General features: G+C 41.0%; 1 protein-coding gene across 3 annotated transcripts in view; it reads left to right on the forward strand.

The window, feature by feature from the left end:
- SMOC2 (SPARC related modular calcium binding 2) overlaps positions 1–16,920 on the forward strand; it is a 149,007-nt gene extending 132,087 nt beyond the window's left edge. For 2 of the 3 annotated variants that reach the window (XM_075411937.1, XM_075411953.1), the window contains exons 10-13: positions 8,153–8,255; positions 9,174–9,448; positions 12,052–12,095; positions 15,294–16,920. In XM_075411937.1, the coding sequence (XP_075268052.1) occupies positions 8,153–8,255; positions 9,174–9,448; positions 12,052–12,095; positions 15,294–15,317 (446 nt within the window). In that variant the 3' untranslated portion in view covers positions 15,318–16,920. The remainder of the gene's footprint in view (positions 1–8,152; positions 8,256–9,173; positions 9,449–12,051; positions 12,096–15,293) is intronic. The other variant, XM_075411947.1, reaches the window with a different exon arrangement.
- Positions 16,921–17,438: the final 518 nt, after the last annotated feature.

The following is a 17,438-nucleotide window of genomic DNA, read 5'->3' on the forward strand; positions in this document are numbered from 1 at the left end:
AACCTGTCATGCCCAGTTCCTCCAGCAGGAACTAAAGGCATTTCGTTCTTGCATAATGTCATACTTTGTAGAAGTCTCATACTGAGCAGTTGTGAGGCTGTATTTATGCTTTTGTGTTAGTCATTTTGCAGCTTTTTTATTTAGCAAAGGATGAGCCAGGGAGATTTGAAATGGTATTTGCAGAGGAAATCTGTCTTGTTTAATGGAGAGTGTCCAGGAGGGTAACACAACTGCCAATACCAAATTAAATACTACATAAAGAAAGAGATAGATTTTCGTGGTGCCAGGTTTCCAAAGACTGGCTCATTCCATAGTGTTCAAGTAATGCTTTAGTTGTTCTTGCTGACTCTTGTTTCACTTCAGTTACTTCCAGAATTTCCATTTTATAAACCTCTTTTAATCACTGCTGTAAAAACTCATTCTGAGTTAAAATTCAGTATATAGTTAATGTTCCAAGAAATAGTCATGCCTGCCTCCCTTTATTTCCAGCTCCCCTCTGTGTTGGAAATCCAGTTTCTAAATCTTTCATTTGCTAGTTATGGTAGGGAGGGAGAAATAATAAACAGATAACTTTGATAAAAAATTGCCTCCTAATTCAATTTCAGTACTTGTAGGTATCTGTATAAGCAAAATAAAGCATGGCTAAAGATTCTGATACTTGACCTGACTGCTTGCAGTATAGCTAGATCTTCTGCCTCCTTTCTGCTCCTCCCTTCCCCATCTCATCCTTCCAGCTCATCCTATACCATCCAACAATTCATTTCCATCTACGTATGGATTTAAAAAAAAAAGTGCAGTGTTTCAAAGGTGCACTTGAAAAAAATGTATTTAAGACTCTTTGAGGGACTGAAAGGTATCTTTAAGGAGTCCTGGCCTTACATTTCCATCCATCCTGTGTTATGACAGTGTAAGAACCACAGACTGGCACGAAGGTTCTGCTCTTCTCCGTTAAAACCTGGTACCGCTCTGTGGGCAGGGGCTCTTCGAAAATAGCTCTCACCCAAATGTGTGGTGCTGGGCTGCGAGTTTCTAACTCAGCTCTGAATTCCCTTCATCTTTTTGCTTTAATGAGCAGTGGTTCTCAGTATCTGAATAGAGAGCTTTTTTGTGGCTTTACTAGAGAGTGGATGCTGTTGGGATTTTGAGCTGATGCCTCCAATGGTAAAAGTCTCAGTAACAGATATCCGGAAAGGTTAAAATCAACATCGGTTTGTAGAAGAGACTGTTTTTCATGCACATTTCCAAGGAACAGGCTGCTTAGATTAATTAAGTAATGTAAAAAACATCCCCACTAAGCAAGTCCCTGTAGTTCAATTTTTCCAGCAGGAGACCAGAATTATGCACCTTATTTCTGAGGTCACTTCCATAATTACAACAACATACATTTTTTCTAATAACTTTTCCTTTTTAATGGATATTTAAATTGAGGTAATTAAATATGGTTATTTCATACCCATCTCATGAGAGGAAACACAACAGCATGATGAAAAAACAAGAGAATTGGAAGTAATAAAAGTCTACTGAAAAGGACTGCATTTTGGCTCCCTAAGTAATAGTGGTTGTTAATTGTTAAGACTCTCGGAGTGATAATGTGGAGATTCAGACGCCTGCCGTCCTATACAAAACTGGATTCCAAAATATTTCAACTTAATAAGCTATTCACAGAATCACAGAATGTTAGGGGTTGGAAGGGACCTCTGTGGGTCATCCAGCCCAACCCCCTGCCGAAGCAGGGTCACCCACAGCAGGCTGCACAGGACCATGTCCAGGTGGGTCTTGAATATCTCCAGAGGAGACTCCACAGCCCCTCTGGGCAGCCTGTTCCAGTGCTCTGTCACCCTCAGAGTGAAGAAGTTCTTCCTCCTGTTCAGCTGGAACTTCCTCTGCTTCAGTTTGTGCCCGTTGCCCCTTGTCCTGTCACTGGGCACCACTGAAAAGAGTCTGGCCCCATCCTCCTGACACCCACCCTGCAGATATTTGTAGGCATTTCTAAGGTCCCCTCTCAGCCTTCTCTTCTTGTTGAAAGTGTTACTGCAGTCAGAAGCACCAGCTGCATATTTCAGGGAGAGGCAGTCAGGAGACATGGTATGTAAAATAGAAGTATAAACTTTTGAAAGTTGGATTGAGTTGCTTTTCTCTTCTGGGCTTTTTTTGGGCCCTTTTCTAGTCCTGGGCCGATTGACTTGCACCACTGTGCCAGCACTTCAGACAAATAAGTCGTGTTTCTTACTCTGGAGCTGGATCCGCATGGCTATATTGCAGGTCACGTTAAATGTAAGGCGACAAACCACTAAAGGTTAGGAGTTCGCACTGGCACAGGCTCAACATAAGAGCTCAGAATTTCAGATTCTGCTCAACATACTGAAAAGTCTTTGGCCTCCAAAACTGGGGTAGATATTGAGTAGGCAATAAAATAAAAACATCCGCTGCCTTGTGTCCGGTTAGGCAGCAAAGAAGCAAGTCCTCCTGATCATTGGAGTTTTCAGAGATTTTTCTCATTCCCAGTCAAAACTAGAAAGGTAAAAGTCCACAATAGAATGTTTAAAAACGGCGAATGAGGTCCACAAACCTTCTCAAGCTCTGCTTGAAGTTTTGGATGGCATCTGAGAGGGTTACACTGTTGTAGCTGGTTCATCTCTGCCTGTTCTGACAGTGCTGAGCTGTTAGCAGCAGGAGATTTGCTTCTCAAAACCCTTTCAAACCCTCATGGAGGAAAAACCAAACTAAAGAGTGGTAATCAGAAGTTACTTATTTCACAGTGCCTGTGTTATGCTGTGATGTTTGGATTCTCCTTTTCTTGTTTAACATTAATATTACAAGAACTGAAATACATGTGATGAAATACTTTTCCTATCAACAAGTTATGACTTTGTGACTCAGTTGCCTGTGAAAACTGTTTATGGGCTCATACATGTTTCTGGTATGAACATTATCCCTTCTTTCCACCACATTTACCCGAAGAATAACTGAGTCGTTCGAGCCTAAATGAATTTATAAAACATATATGTATAGAATTCATCACAAGAAGTATTTCACCACCTGGGAGTGTAAGTTAACTGTCTGGGCTTCCTCAGTAGTGAATGGGGAAGAAGAGATACATTTGAAGGGAGATCCTATCCTATTCTAAGAAAAATTTTAAGGTAGCTGGGATGAATGCCTTTCATGGAATGGATTCCTTTATACTGAGCCTAAAGAACTGTTGTGGGTGAGACATCTCATTTCAGCAGGCTCAGGTTCAACAAATACCACTCAATTCACTTTGGTATGGTATGAATGCGTGGGATTGAAGGGTAGGGCCTTGAAAGAGCATCTTTTGTTAACTCTTTTGTTGCCCCTCCCCCCTGCCCCCCCGCCAAAATTAGAACAGAAAGATCATTTTAAAAATAGCAACAAAAATAAAGTTAAATATAGGTGGAGAACTGAACTCTGCTTCCTGCCCTTCTCCAGAAATCATACTTCTTCCCTGTAAGACATAGAGATCTGAGGCTACAAAGCAATGGAGCTGCAGCTCCCCACCAGCTAACATCCCTCCGAAATTTGGGTAGGCACAGCTAAAAGAGAATTTAGCTCTGAGTTTAACTTCATTTTTTCAACTGGTAAGAACAGTTGAGAGAGAAAAAAAGAAAAGAAAAAAGGGAAAAAGGAAGGGGTAGAGGAAGGGGAAGTGAAAAGAAAAGTGGAAAGGAAAGGAAAGGAAAGGAAAGGAAAGGAAAGGAAAGGAAAGGAAAGGAAAGGAAAGGAAAGGAAAGGAAAGGAAAGGAAAGGAAAGGAAAGGAAAGGAAAGGAAAGGAAAGGAAAGGAAAGGAAAGGAAAGGAAAGGAAAGGAAAGGAAAGGAAAGGAAAGGAAAGGAAAGGAAAGGAAAGGAAAGGGGAAAGGGGAAGACACCTGAGGGATGTTAACAAGGGAGAGATGATAATGTCCTCAACCCCTCTAAGATAGTGACTAAGAGGTAAATAATTACTGTTTGTGAGACGTTACCAGGAGGTGCAGTGAGGGAAAAACTGCAGTCAGCCATAAAACCACTGACTGTGTTGAGGTCATGATTTTTAGTCTCCAGCAGAGACACAAATTTCAATTCCCAGCCTCATCTTTTGGAGGGCTTTTTTGTTAGAATGGGGCTCAGAGGGAGCTCAGGGAGTCCTCCAAAAAATGAGGAGGGCCCTCGGCATATCTAGACAAACACAAACTTACGATTTATATGCATCAACAGAAATAAACTCATGAACTGTAAAATGTGTGTATAGAATAAAAGTCCAAGAAAAAATAGTTCCCTTGTTTGTTATTCCAGCATAACCAGTAGCACTGCCAAACTGTTAAATTCTTTTCTCTTGTATACAACTGTGTTTTACTGAAGTCAAAGCTGCAAAAGAAACTTGAGTAGTTCTGATCATTCTGATTTTTGGCAGATCAGAACTTATTCGTCATCTTCAGAGGTGTTTCAGTGGTCGTTGTATTTAAGTGCATTGCTAAGCCTGATATTCATATTAATCATCAGGGAATTAAAGAAAAAGCTATAAATTTGCTAATTGGAAGTCATCTTGCCTTTAATTAGTTGACTGACTCAGGACAGTTTCCTCTCTTGCAGGAAGGTTAACGTAAACTGCTTTTAAAAAGATGAATGTTATCTATTGTATTCACATTTTTACAGAAATGAACAAAATACTTTTCTAGCCATGACTTCAGATGTGCTGTATAAGATAATCTTCGAAGACTGACAGTAGTAGATTATTATCAAGCAAGCAGGAAGCTCCAAGGCACTTGGGTGCATATTTTAGAAGGTTTATAGACAACTGCCCCACAGATTTAACTCCAGGAATCCATCCTCGGCACTCAAGGCAGATATATTTGTAGAGAGACACGTGTACATATGAGATACATAATGTGTAGTGATGATTCTTTGATTACCTTTATATTATAGCTGAAATGAGGTGTTTGTATATTCCCATCATTTGTGGTATGTGTTTGTTGGTCTAAGGTTTACTCTGGGTAAAACTTAATCCTTAAAGCAAACACTCAGCTCTGTGTTACATCTCTGAATCTGTGGGTTAACTCCACGTGGTTTCAACTTCAAGCCTTTAACAACAAATTATTATTTATGTAAGCTGTCAAATCCACACAGGACAAGCAGCTGCGCAAGAAGAAACTGAAGCACATAAACCTTAGTGAGAAGCATAAGGCTCCCATAAGAGACTAGTCTTTCCCTTTCTGTATTTAGTCCACTAAGAGTGAATTATTCATTACAATCAAGCTAAAGCTCCCCCGGTATTGCCATTTCATCTGCGAGTTTGTTGAAAATTAAAGCTCGGCATGAAGCCTCCAGAGATTTATTCCAAGTTAATAACACCTGCAAAGAACAGAGATTTCACTGTGAGGTAAATTGCTGTGTGATTGCCCACACATCAGCAAAAATTGTAATTGGGAGAAACTGAATATTTTCTCTGTATTTAACTGGTGAGGATTTTGTAGGGTGTCATTTTACGTTAAGTAGTAGAGTTATAATTTAGAATGTTTCACAGTAACCAATTGTGTTTGTTTTAACAGCTAGACTTCTATGAGAAGATTTCTATTGCTGTCAGCTGCTATTGCAACGTTATGCAATACACATTTAGAAACCTTTCTTAATCTTAGGGGAAATGGTCAGAGACAGGCTTTAAACTATGGAATATTTTCCCCGCGACTTCTTGTGAATTTAGAAGTTGATACTTTCCTCTACCTAGCTGTATCTCATAAATCAAGCTAGGTCATGATTTTGATCTCTACATCTGTAGCACATGTCCGCTGAGCAGCTCCCTGGACAGCAGTGGAAACGACCTAAAGCACACATTTTTGTTTCTTCCAGATGTTTCAGGAATACACTCATAAGTAACATGAAAAAATTCAGGTGTAGCTCTTAAATCAAATTGGATATTAACATTATAATCTATCCTAAAAAGGATAGAGAAAGAAAAAAAGTTGGGTTATCTTGTCTCCATGTTGTGCTGCATTGTTCTACCCTGAGTTGTTACTGTCTATATTTTCCACGAGCCCTGTATCCGTTCTCAACTTGGGTTTGGAGCAGGATTCAGACTTCTGTCTGACAGCAGTAACACAGTCCCAGCATGAAATGGATAAAGCTTGTATCATTCCATACAGGTCTACATGGAGAGCTGTGGACAGAGCTCTTTTTGCCTGTCCTTTGAAGAGAACCAGCTTTGCTCCACAGACCAAGTATCCGTGCTAGCAAGATGTCGTGCGGAGCTCAGTAGGATGCTCAGAGACTTAGTTGCTTGATTCCGGCAGCTTGCCACGGGGACGTGGCTGGCTGTGCCTGCTGCGTGGGAGCTGCTTGGGCTCTGCCTGCTTGTCTCTGGGCAAAAGTGCCTCTGTGACTTGCAAAGTACATTGCTACGTTTAAATCAAACTGCACAATTTACCTACACGGTCGCAGTGTGTGAGCCTTACCAGCCAGCTCTTTGCTCTAGAGAATATACTTTGGAATTATGCACTGGACGCTGCCAGAAACCTGTTGAGATAGTCTTCTGTCCCTCTCTGCTAACATCTTGCCACCTTTCTCATTTCTGTGCCTTACAGAGAAAGCTCAAGTGCTTGTCTCACTGAACTCAAACTTAGGATTATAGTCATAGCCGTTGCATTGGTTTTGTTTTTTTCTTTCTTTTTGTCTTTTTTTTTTTCCAGTCGTAACAGGGAAAAAAACCTGGTTAAAGGCAAAGGGAAGAGAGACATATCTAGGAGCGTGACATCTGGTTTGAGATGTGTGCTTTTAGTGCAGTGAAACTTGCTTCAGTGAATTCCTGTTACACGCCTTTTACAGTTACTGGAATAAAAAGTCCCTGGTGCCAAAGGCAAACATGTATGAGACAGGGAACTCATAACTGCATGAATGTGTTAGACAATAATATGCAGTGGATGCTGCTGCTATACATAATAGCTAAGCTATTCCTACTGTGACACAGCTAAGGGCTAATACAACACAGATTCATTTCCCTGGATCAACAGGGGACGTATTAAAAAATAATTTGCTGGGCAAGATGAGGCTTTTCAGGCTCAGATAATCCTACTGCCTGCTCCAGAGGTCACTGAGAAGTGTAATAAAATAACAAATCCCTACTGATTGACTTATCTTCCTTTTCCACAACACTTCAAAGCTTTTCCCTTTTTCACTCGAGAACAGAACCGTGGGTAAGCAGAACTCCAGCACAGAATTGTCTGTGAAAGTCCTGCCATAGACTCCAGCTTCCAGCTTGTCACCTCTATGTCACTGCTCGTGGATCATCCCAGGGTTTAACTCAGCTGTTACAGGGTTGGGGGAGGATCTGGGGTTTGGCTCCGGGCTCTAGGGAAGAGGAGAGGAAGCAGGTATATTGTCTAAGCAAACCTCCACGCGTCAACATCCATGCTTGTCAGATGAATTTTTCTGCTCCAGCTGCACTGCTCTAAAAGTGGACCTTTCAGTATAAATTTAACTGATGTATTATGTGTGTGAAATGTGTGGTCAGTTCCTTTCAGAGAAGAACTTCGTGGCGTAGGGAGTATAATTGTAAGGATGATCCAGCATCACCATAGGATCCCACAGTAGGAACCAAAGTACCAACTAACAGCATCCAGTTGGGCTAGGGGCCACGTAGTGGGAGTTAAGCCCTGACCAAGAGAAAAGTGAAAGAGGAAAGGAGTTAACTGTCATTTTGCAGAGAGGAAGATGAACTGAGGTGAAGTGTGTTGAGAAAGCCATGATAGTTCAGAGGACCAAAACTGAAATCTGAAAGAAAAATTGTGCTATGGGCTTCAGTCCATGTTTCAAATGGTCTCTGTCATGTACAAACTTCCATTGTTCCCAAGCTGTTCTTTTCAAAATGTGACACCCATAGAAAAAATTTCCTTAAAGAAGGAAAAATAATGGCCAAAATTGAAAGGGATGCAAACCAGATTCCCAGTTGTTTGAATTCAAAAGGATGTTTTTCTAATACTGCTTTATGTTACAGATATGTACGTGAATTGAGATGCTTGTCTTTGAATTATGCTATGAACTTGTCCATGATTTATGGGAATTTGTGTACAGGGAGTCACATCTATCTCTAAGCTTGAACTATTTTTGGAATTTAAATGTTGTAAAAAGAGGAAATAAGAAAATTAAAAAAAAATCTGTTTTTCTAGGTTGTCCTGGGGCCAAGAAGAATGAGTTCCTGACTAGTGTTTTGGATGCATTGTCCACGGATATGGTGCACGCAGTCTCTGATCCGTCGTTGTCTTCTAGCCGGTAGGTTGCAGATCCTTTTTATGTGTCTTTAAAAGGATTCTGGCAGTGGTGAATGAATTGTTGAGGGCTTTGAGAAGTAACTCTTCTGCTGCCTTCAAAAAGGGTAACTTTCCAAGAACTTATCTAGGAGAGTTGACTTCAAAGTTGCCACTGTGGACTATGTCCACTAAACAGAGGGGCACTTAATAGCTGAGTTCTCAGCAGCAGCACAGCTTGGAGTTTATCTGTAGATGCTGGTGCAGCTCTGTCTCAGTCTTTGTTCTCCTCTCAGGCTTTACTTGAATGTGTGCTGCCTTCCTGATTCACATTTTGCCGAGTTGCTTGTAAAGCAAAGCAATGCTATCAGCAGTCACAGGCAGAATTAAAAATGCAGAAGTGCTGTCAAGCTTTGGGTGTCTGCAGGTCAGGTGCTCACCATCTGAAGAGGAGGAGGGATTTATTGCTATAACTTACCCTGTGGTTCAATATAGTCAGGTGTTTATCTCTAAGAGCATCCATCAGGGGTTGCAAATGGAGCCTAGGTATTTGGTGATGCGGACAGTTGACCTACTTCATGTGGGTATATTACGCCTTTCAATGTGTCTGCTGTCTATGGAACTGTCTTTTTCCCTTTTATTTCTCTCTCTACTTTTCGCTGTTTCAGGCAATGAAAGGGGAAAGCACTGTATTTGGAGTATGGTGTTGACCTCAACACAGTTTCAGAGAGTTAACTATGAGCAGATTCCAGCTCTTCGTGTAAAATGTAGGATACAGTTGGCCAAAGTGAAAAAAGAGGGATTCACTGTAAGAAGCTAGTGGCCAAAAGCAGGGAGGTTGATGTAACAAAGCTTCTGACAGTGATTTAAGTATTCTGAAATAAAGGTATAAACTGAGATTTATGTATCAGAATCAAGACTAAACTCTTGTTTTCTATTTCAGGGTTTCAGAGCCTGATCCGAATCATACTCTGGAAGAGAGAGTGGTCCATTGGTATTTCAAACAGCTAGATAAAAATTCCAGTGGTGACATTGGCAAGAAAGAAATCAAGCCATTTAAGAGATTCCTAAGAAAGAAATCAAAACCCAAAAAATGCGTGAAGAAGTTTGTGGAATACTGTGATGTGAACAACGATAAATCCTTATCAGTTGAAGAATTAATGGGCTGCTTGGGAGTAACAAAAGAAGAAGGTAAAGCAGAAACAAAGAAACGCCATAGTAAGAACCTTTTCTACCTTGTTCACTAGATTCTTCACAGCTGACGAAGTCTGATATTTATATATGCCAGAGGTATACAAAATAAAAGAATACACCTGTCTGTAGCTGATGCAGCTGTTGCTTTGGGCAGATGTCAGGAAGGCTGCTTCTGTGTAGGCAAATCATCACTTTGCTCCAACAGAACCAAAAACTTCCTGTTGATTCTGACCTTTAGATGTATTACAGTAGGAAAGCCAAGAGGATACGATAACATTAACGGTCATCAAAAAGCCAGTTTAGTGTTCTTACAGTGCGATGTCCTGAACGAAGGGAAGTATCGCACCTGTGCTCTGTGGAATCCTGCTGGGAAGGAAACACATTGTTGAGCGTTCTAGTGACTTCTCAAATGTGGTTGAGAGATACAGTGAGGAACGCGGTCATCTGCCAGCGAGGTGGAACAGCTGCTGGTGCACAGCCACCTTACCTTGCTGCCATACTGGTAGAAAGGGGAACGATAAACCATAGTGTGTGATGGTCTCTGCAGAGTTCAATCACACAAGCCCTGAAAACGAAGAAGAATTAAAAAAAAAATTCATAGACAAAACCAGTAGAACGCCATCCTGTATGAAGCTGTAGAACATGAAGTGAGGCAAACTGTTTTGCTTGCCTGGAACCTTAAACTGAAGCCAGGGCAGTAAAACAAAGGGGTCATAGGAAGCAAGAAGCAAGTCAAGTGGGAAACGCAGTCAGAAACCAAATGGTTTCCACAAAATTGATTGTATTCAAGCCTAGAAGAGGAATACTGCAGAAAGAAGGACTAGCTCTACATAGTACTAGTAAAGTAAATGGTCTGTGTCTCACGGAAAAAGATCTCTCAAAACAAATACATCAAATGCAGGATTTTTCTTCTGTGCTTTTTGCGGACCTAATAATAATACCTTGCAGTTTTCGCTTAGGTGAGAGAGGTGAAAAAGCTGTATATGAAGGTGAATGACTTGTTATCTTTGTGCTATAGATGTGGAAACTGGAACATAACACCATTTTCATTTACACTGTTTGGCAGACTAATGTCTTAAAGCAGAGGCCATTATGGTCACTCCGTGTGTTAATATTCAGAAACTTCTGTCCTGCTGTAGCTGGCATTCCTTGGTCTTTTTGTAGGTGAAATCTGAGTCCAAAGTCATTGCTCCAGGACATAAAGGAAAGCTACAGCAAGACTCAAAACAAAACGCAGTTTTTCATGCACCCATTTCAGTGAAAAAAATCAAAGATTAGGATTCTCCTGCTTCACATAAGCTGCCTATTTCAGAAAAGAAAGTTGTAAGAAGTGTGAAATTATATGAAGATCACACAGATATAGCTAAAGAAAAAATAATTTTCACTATAACTGGAGATTTTTAACAGAGCTTCTAAACAAAATTATAGTCAATACAGAGAACATTAATTTCTAGAAGGAAAAAATATCTCAAAACTTGTGCATTGAAGAACTGATGGCGTCAAGGGAAAAAAATCTAAACCAAATAACATAATGCTTTCCTAGAAATGCACATTTTCAAAGGCAAGACAATAAAAATTGCTTTTGTTAGAATATCAGCATTCTCTTTTGTTTCTCCTGCTGGTTAATTAAAATTTCCTTTCTGATAATCCTTTCGCTTGCACAGAAACCAGTCACCACTCCACTAAAACTAGAGTTACATTTCTGGGAGAAGGTGAGATCCCATCATGTGAGGTGTGAAAGTGGAGATAAGGAGGTTGCTCTGTGTCGTTCTGTGCAAGTCCCAGTTGTCTTGTGAGAATCATTTGAAACAATGTAAGAGGCAGAGAGGCACAAAACAAAGTTTCTCAGGGGAACAGTAGTTTCTACAGTATTTCTCCAGGTCCATTTTCATTACCCTTTTTCCCAGTGCAACTTGATTGACCAACAAACTGATGTGGAGAACCGAGAGGGTTAGTTCCTCCCGAGCCTCCCGAGTTTGCTTGTGAAGATGGATGGGCCAGCAGACTCATGTAGCTGGGGTTTTTTTCCTCATTTAGAGAACTCTCTTATACTTTGCTGCTAAGAAACTTAAAAACCAGCAATAATCTTGTTGTTTTATAGACTAAATGTGAGCAATGTCTTTGGCTGGTAGAGCCCGTTCCTGTGCAACGTCTTTAGGCAAAGCGAATGCTTTCCAGACAGTCTGCCTGTCCGTGCTTCTTTCCCACCAAGGATGATAGGCTATATTGACTACTAAAGATCTGATCATTTTGAAATGCTCAAATTATATTTACTACTAATTTACTACTACATTTTGAAATGCTCAAATTATATTTACTACTAAAGATCTGATCATTTTGAAATGCTCAACACTGACTAGATGCAACCTGTCCTAAGCAAATGTCACATGTTAACTGGCAAGAAGTGCTGTCATTCACCTTTCATACAACATGACAGAAGCAACACCTGTACTGAGGAAAGAAAAAAGTGAACGTTTCAGTGAAAGACCTGAAATATTTTAGCTCATTTATTGACAGCTGTGCAGTTACCCTGCTCTAAACAATACCAGAATGAGGGCTTCAGTGCTTCAGGATGCTACACATAACTTGCAAACTATATTCATAATGTTTTCTTTTCCCTCCTTTAGCGGCCCCGAAAACCAACACTGAGAGCACTTCATCCAGCAGGCAGGTGAGTACTGAGGAGAGCAAAATCCCCACTCCTTCCTTGCCCAGCTGAACTTCTTGGGGTTTTAGCAGTGATCATTGCAGATTCAAACTACATTCACCTGCCATTCTGCAGGCTTGCCAGGAGAATGTAGGGCAGCATCCTGACTAACAGATTTGGTTTTAAGTTCTATCTGAGGAAAGCTGAATTAGTCAGCTATAGGTGCGGAGTAAATGTGCATAAATGCAAAGTGGATTATGCCTGCATGTGGATGTTCCTAGTAAAGTTTAATTGGCATCTAGGTTAGTGATAGTTGGATGAGTGTAACTGAGCCCTCGTATGAGTCTTCTGCATTCCTGAATGTCAACATTCCCACAGACTTTTAAATGTGCGCTGCTTTATCTTCGTTTACCTATTACTATAACTGAATTCCCTTAACTTTCCTCTGAGTGAAACTATAGACATAAACATTGATTGAAATTGCACTTTGTGAAAAAAGCCTTGTATTTCCCTTGCCTTGTGAAAACCTATACATATCACAAACCCCACTGAATTATTGTACGGTGGTTTTAAACACCTTTTAAAATCTTAGCGTAGAGAAAAGAGCTGTCGCTTTCAAATGCCTTTGCTGGCTGAGCAAAATGGTGCTGGACAACTAGGATTTGCATCGGTCTCCTGATGTATGTTAAAACTACAATTGGCGAGGTCTGCAGAAGGATTGTAGCAAATAAAATGTCAAGTGCCCTGACAACATAATCCATGATTTGTTTTTGCATCAAATTTCTGCAAAGACTAGATTTTTTTTTTTTGCCTGAATAACACCAGTATGTGCTATTCATGGCATTTTGGCTGCTGAAGGCAGAGCTGCAAAAGGCACAAAAGCAGAATTCTTAACCACAGAATGACAGAATCACAGAATTTTCGGGGTTGGAAGGGACCTCTGTGGGTCACCCAGCCCAACCCCCTGCCGAAGCAGGGTCACCCAGAGCAGGCTGCACAGGACCTTGTCCAGGCGGGGTTTGAATATCTCCAGAGAAGGAGGAATCAAGGAAAGGTACACATTGAAAAAGAGGATTCAAGTGGAAGCTCAGGAAAAAGGTGAAAAAAGGGCTTCTCATTTGTGTTTGTCTGTTTTTATAATCATTAATCCTAAAGATTCACTTTTATGGATGACATGAGCACAACTTTGCATGGTCTGAAGAAGGACTTGTGAATCTGCCAGTTATTTGAGTGGTCTAGTAAAAGAACCATCTTCACACCAGTCTTGCCTCACTTCTGTATTAGTTAGAGGAATTAAATGATTACCTCCCACAAAAGCATCAGTAAATGATGAATTGTTTTTAGAAATATTCGCATAAACATATTATAAGAACAGCTCAGGTAACTCTGCAGCTGGGAAAATGGGAATTTGGCTAAAAGTATCCCAAAACGATAGCTGTAGTTAATGTCTTCCCATCTACCAGAGAGCTAGATTAATTTGTTAAAAACTGAACCCAGGACGAACCTCCCCACAAGCCAAGAGAAGTCTTCCTCTCATTGCTAGTCAGTCGGTTACTTGCTTTATCTCTGATTTGTTTGATGTCAGGCTCACACTTCCTAAGGCAAGCTCAGCGTTGGTTGTGGGTTCTACCAGGGACCTCCTACATACCTTTGATGGAATATATAATATTCTCGCAGCTAGAGGCATGTGATAAGTTTCTGTTTGTTTAAACAAATGTTTGTGGTCTTAACTTTTCAAGTTCCCCCCCCACAAATCACTTAGGCTTTAAACAAAGCAGCCTGAAAACAATTATCCCGTTGGAACTGCAAAACATTCAAAGGGGTTGTTTTAATTCTATAATGGTAATTACTGGCACACGTGCGTTACACTTGAAGCATGACAAGCCCTCTCCCCTTTCTTGTAATCTGAGCCTGACTTGCAGAATCTGTAACAAACGTGTCCTAGAGCGTCGATGTTTTTTAATTTTGTCCAACAATTTTGCTGACTCAGCACCAATTAGTTTAAAAGCTGTTGCTGACAAATGATGGCCTTGAATTAAGGCTGGCTCAGCAAACCATCTGTTGGCGGTTTCGTACTCGAAGAATACAAGGCTGCAGATGCAGAAGGTGGCTTTCATCACAAAAGTTTTCCCTTGAAAGGAAGTTATTGAAAAGCAGCCGGGCTGGGTAGGAGCCGCTTGAAGGAAACCACCCGTCTAAGAAGGAGTGATCAGATTTGCACCACTCAGGAGATGGGCACTCGAGAACTCATTTTTTCACTAGTTTATCGTGGCAGTTCCATTGTATCTATGCTTATGTGTGCTTAGGCATGCATTCCTGAATATTGCTTTTTTTTACATACGTGCACATCTTTATGTGTACATGCACAGATAAGCAGTGGTGCCCAGGGACAGGACAAGGAGCAATGGGCAAAAACTGAAGGAGAGGAAGTTCCGTCTGAACATGAGGAAGAACTTCTTCACTCTGAGGGTGATGGAGCCCTGGCCCAGGCTGCCCAGGGAGGTTGTGGAGTCTCCTTCTCTGGAGATATTCAAGACCCGCCTGGCCGCGGTGCTGTGCAGCCTGCTCTGGGTGACCCTGCTTCGGCAGGGGGGTTGGACTTGGTGACCCACAGAGGTCCCTGCCAACCCCAAACATTCTGTGATTCTGTGAAAGCAGATATAGATACATATTCTAATATGCTAAGTCTCAGCTGTGGCTGCCCTACAAGAGGTAAAATACGTGATGGAGCTGACAGAGCTGGGGTAGCGGCCAGGTAGGTTTCCCTTGCTCAGCTCCCCCCTGTCCAACAAACATACGCGTACACACACACACACTGTTGGTGAGACCCAGAGGGGCTTGCACAGCCCAGCAAAATCTTTACAGGGAAACTATAGAGTGTTCATAGGACTTTGGCCGGCAGCCCATTTCTTCTACATAGCATGCAACAGAAAGGTATATTGCACCAGGGACTTGCCCAGGCGGTTGCTAAGTGTGTGTGTTTGACAGGTAGAGGTTTGAACTGGCCATAGGTAAGGAATAGTAAAGCTGTTGCTCATACCCTTGTTTGTAGATGCCGTCAAGGAATACAGTGCAGGGGTTTTTTTATTCCACATATATGTTTGTGCAGAACTCTTGTCCTGATAGTGGCATGTGGACACTGCTGAATAATAGAGATAAACATTTATACTTGATTGCTTCAAAACAACATTAATAATGCATATTTTTCCAACTTTCTTTCAGCAAGTTTCTAAGAAGCAAGGGTGAACAGCTTACCGATCCAAGGCAGATCTCTGACATGTGGGAGATTTCCTCACCAAAAGGCAATAAAAACAACTGTAGTATTTGCACTTTGTACTTAAAAATGTAAATTCACTTTGTAGAAATGAAATATTTAAGCAGACTTTTTTTTTAATCTGTGAAACTGTAATGGCTAGTTTTGAAAAATTATCACATACAATGTATGTGTATTCTTCTGTTGTCTGAAATATGTAAAACGTGTTGGAGATGTAAAAGTTTGCATTTAAACCATTTTTTTTTTTAAAATAGCTTTTTGGCAAACAGTAGCACAGAAACCTATGTGCTTTGGTTTCAATAGTATGCCTTGTTTTTCTTAACCAATACTGTCTTTTAAGTAGAGTTATGCTGAAAAGTCTACTGTATTCTCAATTTTGTCCAAGCCGTGTTGGATGTTTCAGGTTTGCGGGACTGAGAGAAGTGTGTAAATTGCTGTTGACTAGTTTATGCAGTTTTTGACTAAACGGATTTTTCATTGGTGGCAATATTTTTTTCATTTTATTTTTATTATTATTATGCTTTCCAAAGACCATGCAATGAGAATGCAACCACTAGTGGATTCAAAAAAATTATTCTGCAGTTAGTATACGTGTAGAAAAATGTATCCTTTTATCCATTTTTGAGATGCCTTCCGTTATAAGTTTTGGTAGGTTTTTTCCCGTTTGTTTTCACTTGGGTTACTAATACAGCAAACCAACATGGAGTAAGGTGGATTGTAATGTCTGGGTCAGCCTTGTCCTGAAAGTACATTTCTGTGGTCAGTGCAAAGCAGGAGCAGAGTTAATATGGGTCAGAACTGTAAATCTAACTGTAAAGAGACAAGGAAGGCTAACCTCCCTTGAACCTTTTCTTCCCCTGCACCTGGCTGCCCGCATCAACTCTTCGGTTTGCCTCGGGGTCTACCAGAGGTAAGGCTGAACAAATTATGAGTAGTTGCCATCTGGAGGGGCCACTCACATCACCCCTGCCCGAGGCTTTTCCCTTGCTGTCTGAAAGAAGTCCTCACAAGTTTTCATACCTTCTCTGTCACTTTCCCCCCCCAGTGCTTTTTTGTATGTGTGCCTGTGGGGAGTAAGAACTTACAGATGTGAATTTAGAGCAGGGGACCCAAGTGAAAAAGGTTCAGCTCTTGAACAACTGTGAGTTACAAGCAGCTGGGTTGATCGATGCAGTGGTAGATGGACTGCTGGCATCCAGGAGCTGACCTGAAAAAGCAGGAATGTTGTAACAAGCAGTGATTTCATTCCAGTTTGTTTAAATAACGTGTGGGATCTGACGTGTGACTCGGTAATCATAATAACACCCTGGCTTGAGCTTGTAGCTGGAAAAGCTTTTTCGCAAATAAAGATGTTTTGTTTCAATTCAACATATGCTGAAGAGACAGGAAACACTGTATGCGTTGGAATTGTACCCCAGAAATTGTGTTCTCTGTGCTTTGGCACCAGCAGGAACCAAGATGCAACTGTGTGTTATCTTGTATTTTTGTTTGAAAAAGTATTTGTTATTCTTTTATACTGTTAAACTTTGAATTTAATCTTCTTTATAGATTAAAGATCAGTATGTTATCAAACTACGCTGGTGTTTTTTCTTCTGCAACACAGACAGCCATGTTTGGAAGCAGGTACACACAGTGGTGACTTCACTGCTTTGAGTTTACAAGAAACTGCATGACCTCACACGTGTCCATCATCCTTTCTTCCCCTGACCATTTACTAACTTCTCTCTTAAGGTCCTTCATGCCTTATTCATACCATTGCTTTCTCATAATAGTGATTTTGAGGCCAGATCCTTTGTTGCTACTCTCTCCATACAGCTTCAGCTTTGTCTCTTGCCTCTTCGCAGCAAAGTGCGATGTGGCATAGGTGAGGATCACTCCTTCTCCCCTCGGAGTGAGTGTGAGCTGCTGGGAAACTTTCATGGTGACTGGAAACAATAAGTAAAGAGAGGCAGACCCTGAGGAATGCTAAGCGTCTCATTAGGTGGGCATGGTTTGATTAATAAGAGCGTTTTGTAAAAAACATCTAATTCTACCACCTTGGCTTTCGGAGGCAATATAAATGGAGGCAATCAAGTGTTTTGCCATGTCCATTG

This window comes from Opisthocomus hoazin, chromosome 2 (assembly GCF_030867145.1).
Source record: "Opisthocomus hoazin isolate bOpiHoa1 chromosome 2, bOpiHoa1.hap1, whole genome shotgun sequence".
NCBI classification, from domain to species: domain Eukaryota; kingdom Metazoa; phylum Chordata; class Aves; order Opisthocomiformes; family Opisthocomidae; genus Opisthocomus; species Opisthocomus hoazin.